At 37.0% G+C, this 7,091-nt stretch overlaps 1 protein-coding gene across 2 annotated transcripts in view; it reads right to left on the bottom strand.

Annotated features, from left to right (window-relative positions):
• Nucleotides 1-7,091, bottom strand: part of LOC106461470 (transmembrane and TPR repeat-containing protein CG4050-like) — a 132,681-nt gene that overhangs the window by 34,999 nt on the left and 90,591 nt on the right. For both annotated transcript variants that reach the window (XM_013921294.2, XM_022388441.1), the window contains exons 8-9: nt 504-756; nt 50-198 (exon numbers count right to left, since the gene is read on the bottom strand). In XM_013921294.2, the coding sequence (XP_013776748.2) occupies nt 50-198; nt 504-756 (402 nt within the window). The remainder of the gene's footprint in view (nt 1-49; nt 199-503; nt 757-7,091) is intronic.

Below are 7,091 nucleotides of genomic sequence, written 5' to 3'. Positions count from 1 at the left end.
TGCCTGAAATTCACCAGACAATACGAAATCGCACAAAGCAGTTACTTACCTATCCTGCCATAAATGGGCCCATCCAATGGCGACAAGCATGCAGAATCCCATGCTAGGAAGATACAGGACACGCTCGGCAATAACAAATCCAACGTAGAACAACAGGTTAGAAGCTGGCAAAAATGTAACAGTAGACAAAAACAGAGCCTAGAAAAACACGTTTTGTCTGCTCAATTCAAAGTAACAGTTCTTGAGTGTCTGTTCTAATAATTACGTCTATCTATACGTACGTCTTTCTATGGACGTAGAGTTAAAAATGATCAAAAAAGTTTAACAAAAAATATCGATATAGTATATAGATTACAAAATTATACATAATACGATTTTTAATGTTCATAACTTATTTTATTCTTACGAACATTCTAGATTATAAAACTTGACTAGTGAAACAAAACAATACAGATAAAAAGACTAAAACTCATAACACACCTCAATCTAACTTTCTATCTTACCATAAGTAATGGAACTCTCTGGCTATCTTCTGAAAGCCAAGAGCTACGCAACAAAACAACCAAGACGACACATAAGCACAAAGTGGAAATGTTCCTTGGATCTCCTACTGATGTTATTAATGTGATAGTACCCATGGTCCAATCACAGCAAAGATCACAAGGAAAAAGTAGAAGCCAGGCATTTACAGACACCAGATAGCTGAATGTTAGCTGTCGAGTTGGGAATGGAGAAACAGAAGCCGGGTTGTCAAACCTATTATGATAATAAAACCTAACTAAAAATTGTCTCTGAATGATTAAACAGCTAAAATAATTATATACAAGTTTTTATTATGAAATATATATGTTCCATAAATAAAAGTTTTATATAAGGTTTTAGCTAGATATGAAAGTACTTTACCCAATACTTTATTTTCACACGTGTGTTTCGTAAAAAGAAAATTGACTATCTTATATTTCAAAACTTTGTTTATGTAAAACAGGACGTCACATATATTTGTTTTAACGTGTGTTACGTAAAAAAGGTTTTTCACAACCTTTTAATATCTATGTCACATAAAAAGTTTTACGTAAGCTTTATTTGTACACTTGTGGTACAATAAATGCGGATACATAAACTTAAATTTTAACACAGTTTTTAAATAAATTAAACGAAAATGGGTGTTTCTTAATTTCAATTTTGACTGACGGTTGTATCTTTTTTTTTTTTTAAAGTAAAAACAGTTCATTAAAGCAACTCTTGTCGGAATAAAGCAATATAATTATGGTTTTCTAATATTAAAATGATAATATTTTATTAGTTTTTAATTGCAATTAGAATGCTTCCAACAAGGAAGCCACTATTATAATATAATTAATTGCATTAAGTTTATTACAATCAAAAACATAAATAACAAGGTATTCACTTAATATTTCCATGTAATTATCTAATGCTAAAATTTAGGGCGAATGAAACTCTCAGAACGTTAAGAATTAGATCATATTTCATAAGAACTTGAAATTAAAACTCAAACTTTTAGATAGAACATTTTTATTATATTAGTTTGATGAGTCGATGGAGTTAAAAATCATTATCATTTGCTTTAATGTTATGTCCAAGCTATGATTCGTAGTGAATAGTAGAATTTATATAAAAAAAAATTCTATATTACGCTTGACATAAGAAAAAGTCTAAACTTAGACTGATTGTTCACCCTTAATTGCAAAAAGCTAATGTGATGTTTGTTGAAATGAGGCTAAGTAAAATGATAAAAACCAACTGTACAAATGTACTTCCTTACAACTTCTGTGTTACTTTCAATTAATCCAAATCATTCAGAACTGTCCAACACGATCATAACGAAATTACTGCATGATTTAACAGAACTATTTGATAAATTTAACTGAGTAGAAAGTTTACAATTTATAATTTAGTCTAGTTTTTAATTCGGTTTAAAAGTGAGCGTAAACGCTATCAATCTTGAGAAAATAAACCATTTAATAGGTTTATAATTGAGACAGATAAGATAGCAATACGTGTCAAGGGGACCATCCAACTTACTCCTACAAATGTCGTGGAAAGCTTCCCCCTACTCCTGATGATCCCTCTTCAGTCGCACCTGTTAGTACTACTGATATCCTTACACCACCATCAAACCCTGTTCTACCCCCCACCTACTATTGAAGAACTACACTGTTTTTTCACCATCCATTCCATCGTCCTTCCATTCTGGATAGCATAAACTATGATGCAAATACCGTGTTTCAAATTCAACTCCAGGCCTCAATTCTCATTTCATTTTTCGTCGCCTATGGGACCAAGCACCATCTGGTTGAGTCGCGACAGAATGATAAACATCCTCTTCCTTAACATTCGTTCCTTTTTCACCAATAAGCTTTTACTCACACCTCTTTTCCAGGAGACTGCTTACGATTGTGTAGTGCTCAATGAAACTTTCCTGAAACCTTCTCAAGTTGCTAAGTTATCTGGTTTTCACTTTCATCGGCATGATCATCCCCGAGGAGTAGGTCGAGGAGGTGTAGCAATACGCAGTCGAGCTACTCTTCCTTTACGCCCCCATATTCTTCCACCGAATAATTATCCTGAACACCTTATTCTCACAGTTTATTTCCCATCACGTCCTCTTACACTTGTCACCATCTATGTTCGCCCTGGTGAACCACTCCCTCATACTTTCTTCACCATATTCGATCGCCTCTTCCGCAGCTACGTTATTCTTGACGATATCAACTTTATAGCAGAACTGCTCCAATTCGTCCTGTCTCCAACACTGCTACAGTTGTCTTAATTGCATCTAGTCCAGTTTCTTCCCTACTGTTCGTTTCTTTACTTTGTCCTGCTGGCAGTGATCATCTACCCGTATGTGTTCCTACTGCTGATCGCTCCTATCCCGTGTTACCACCTTACCGACGTCTCCAATATAATTTCCATAAATCCGTCTGGAATGATTACAGGAAGCATTTTTATTTTCTACTTTCCGACCTTGACTCTACTACTGTTTCAAGTGTTGATGCCTTTTAACATACCCTGACATCAGCTCTTTCCTCTGCAGGTGCTCGTTCGATCCCCTCTTCGATATCGTGTACTTTTTGTCCCTCCGTACCCCAACGAGTCATCAGACGTCTTCGCCGTGCCTCCTCACTCCTCCAGGACTATCGCAATTCTCATAATCCACTTGTTTTACACCAATCCAGAGGTCTCCAATGCACAGCCTGAAATTTCATTCAAGCTATTAAACGTCGCCGTTGGCGTTACCTGTGCAACAGACTTCATCATTTCCCTTCCTACCCTCAGTTTTGGACTTAGTTTTGCATCCTCACTGGCCAGTATCACTTCCCTTCCTATCTTATACTTGTGGGTGGTCAGGTTCCTGCTTCCACGCTCCTCAAGACCAATGCTTTTGCACACCACTTTGAGTCGCAGTTTCTTCATCCATCACTACATCCCCTTGACTTTGGTGATTGCTCCAACATCTTGCGACTGTCTGATCATACTTCTCCGACTCTTCACCCTCTCTCACCCATGTTCTGGAAACCACCCTCCTGTGTGGTCCAATTACTGCTCATAATGTCCGACTTGCCTTACTCATCGTCGCAACTCAGCCCCCGGTCCAGATGGTCTCACCTATTATGAGCTCAGTTTATTATCCTATTGATCTTATTCTACAGTTTTCTACTTCGCACAGGTTTCTTCACTACCGCTTGGAAGTTATCACCCATTCTTCTTTTCCTGAAACCATCCAAGCCACCAGTTCACATAAATTCCTACAGGCCCATCAGTTTAACCAGTGTCCTCAGCAATACTTTGAAACGGATCCTTGTTCGTCGTCTTCACTCTTTAATTGCAGACAGTCAGTTACTTCCACATATCCAGGCAGGTTTCCGCCCTCATTTCTCGACTGCAGATCAGTTCCTCAAGCTCTTCGATTTAATTTGCAAACCACTTCAACACTTTTAAACCTTCATACCTCGTTATATTTGACTTTGAAAGAGCCTTTGATTCTGTTTGACACCAGAGGCTGATCTACAAATTTCAACGCCTGTCTATTCCTGCTTCCTACATTAGATTTATATTTTTTTCTTTCTCCGGGATCGCCGAGCTACCATTTCCATCCATGGTATTCATTCTCGTCCATTCTCCATACGTGCTGGCGTTCCACAGGAATCTATAATTTCTCCTCTACTGTACATCCTGTATGTTGTTGACATACCAGTTCCTCGACCTCCATTTTATCTCTTTCAATACGCCGATGACACAGCTCTCCTTTCCCTTTGTTTTACAATGGTCACCCTCAACAAAGTCCTGCAGTAAGCAGTCAACTCATTTATTTTCAGGTGCAGACACTGGAGGCTTGCCCTTCACCCTCACTAAACCAAAGCTATTCTCTTTGGCCCGACTAGCCACAAATTTCTTCAATGCCGCAGTCCACTGCTCTTCGATGTCCGAGTTGACAACATTCCTATTTCCCTATCAAATACAGTTAAATATTCTGGAGTTACCTTTGATCGCCATATCACCCGGAAAGCACACCTGACCATACTACACTCGAAGGTTAATTCCAGGCTTCATTTACTTCGCCGTCTCCGTGGTTCATCCTGGGGTTTGAATCCCCAACTCCATTTATATTCCTACCAAGCTTTGGTCCGACCCTGCCTCACCTATGGTCTTGTTGCCTGGATCTCTGCTCCATCTTCACTCTATCATCGGCTGGAAGTTTTGGAACGCCATGTTTTACGCATAGCCTCTCAATTACGTCGTTCCAGTTCTACACAGGAATTGTACTCTCTCATCTCCTCCCCCCCCATACTACACCTACGCACACCTACGCGAACTACGAATGAAGTATTTTCGCCACTGCTTCGATCTTCACAACCCTATCTTCGACGAAATCGTATCCTATTCGGTGAATACCCTTTGCAAGGTCTTACCTCTGACGGATCATCTCCTGAACCTCTACCTTATATCTTTGCCACCTGACTACATCCAGACTACAATGCAACTCCAATGCCAGATCTTCCACCACACATCTATCTCTGATTACGTTTCCTAATAGCGTGCATTAAGCTCGTCCTCACCATCTCAGTACCTGGTCTCACTTACTCATCTCTAGTTGCTTATTTCCACTGTGTACTTCTAAATCTCCTGTCCACTGAGAGGGCGTAACCCTCTGATGACCCGCGCGCCTTCTGCACTGGAATGTAATGTCGTAAAAAAAAACACAGATAAGATAACCCAAAGATAGTTAAATAAATTTAGAAAATAGCGTTCCTAGAACATTGATGGATATTTGAATAAATGGAGGTTTCCTCAGTGCAAATATTTCTTAGTTTTTTCTTTCGAAATTGAATTAGGTTTGAATTTCATCCATAAGTTCGAAAAATAGAATATATTCAACTATGTTGGTACAACCTTGCCTATTCTAAGGCTATTTCCTCGAACTTTCATACCAATGGTTAAATTCAAATCAACAAAGTTTAATTATGAATCACAGGGTTTCTGTAACTGCGCTATTCATTTCTAAAATCTGTTAAATCCTAATCAAAAACAGAACGCTTTGTGAAATAATACATCAATAACATTTCTGTTTTATCTTCATGCAATCAATAAACTGAAATCGTTCTGCTTGAAACATTTCACTTAACGTAAATCGTACTTGGAAGGTTTGATTATTACTTCAATTCGTGTTTTACATGCCCACAAGGTATGCGGCTCAGTACAAAATTAACGTTAGTTTTATTCAATCGACAAAAAAAGATATTACATTTGTCGAAACATCCTGCTATGGAAAATTATTTATTTAAAAAGTATGCAAGTTGGAATAGCCTTATATTAGAGCCTTCATATATGTTAAATTCGAGGCAGTTTTGAAACTATCGTAGCTTGAAAAGGCAATTTGTTTAGGTGACCTTCGAGGTTGGCTTAGTTTATACCGTCACAGGATCAGAGAACCCAATTAAGTCAGTTAAACTAGTTTCATAATTTTAATGCATTTGTTTTACCAAGCATTAATTATTTATGTGTAAGGAAATAGAATATTGTTAAAGGGGGAACAAATATTTACTCGAACATATTAATTGAATATATTAATTAATTAATTCATAGGGATAGATAATTGGAAATAATTTCATAATGTGTATATATATATATATATAAACATTTATTATGTTATTGAAAGAATATTCATGCCTATCGGGTAGAGATAGATAAAAAAGGATAGTCAAATGATCAAGAGAATTGTGTAACTGTAAAAGCAAGCAAAGTTTGGTGAAAGAAACTCGTACGAATATACTGCCTTATATTAAAATGTGAGCTTATTAAAGAAGAGAACAAGGCATTATCTACTAGTGTTTATCGTGTAGTGATACACATTGGAGGATCAATTGTTGTAACCGTAATATTCTGGTACACTCTTTAAATTTTCAGCTAAAGATGCGTTATAAAAGTGACAGGCAAAAGTAGCTGCGTAGGTGGCGGGTGCTTATGACTGGTGTCCTCCCTCCCGTCAACAATTCTAAATTAAGAATGACTATACCTGAACTTGGGGTTTCTGACCTGGCTGATTTAGCCCATGTGTTGGATAAGAGGTCCTTTAGGTTGAAACTACCAATTACCATTAAAGAAAACGTTACATCAGACAATGTTAAACAGAGCAAAGACAGAGAAAGTAAACATACACACACATTAGTTTTATGAAATATTTTACTTCAGAGATCAACGAAGACGTTCATCTGTAACAATGAAAAACGTTTAAACAGAGAATTTCCAGACATTTGAAGAAGAAAGAGCAGATAGAGACTAATGTTTTACTTTTTTATATATAACTTTAGAATAAAGCAATTACAGTTTTTTTTTCTCTCTACGGCTGGCTAGAATTCCTGATATCTTCCAAGAGGCAACTATAAATTAGTTTCCAAGTACTGTGAAGATCTCAGGAACTTAATATAGGGCTGAAGCCATTTAACTAAAGTTAACAATTAAATAATATATCAGACGAGAGAAAGCTTACATTCCTTCTTTTTTTTTCTTTGTTTAATAGAAATCTAGAAAGTATTATGCCTACATGTAAGTAGTTATGTGGGCGTGCATGT

Source organism: Limulus polyphemus, unplaced genomic scaffold (genome assembly GCF_000517525.1).
Source record: "Limulus polyphemus unplaced genomic scaffold, Limulus_polyphemus-2.1.2 Scaffold966, whole genome shotgun sequence".
Lineage (NCBI taxonomy): Eukaryota > Metazoa > Arthropoda > Merostomata > Xiphosura > Limulidae > Limulus > Limulus polyphemus.
This window is presented reverse-complemented; position numbering and strand designations above follow the sequence as displayed.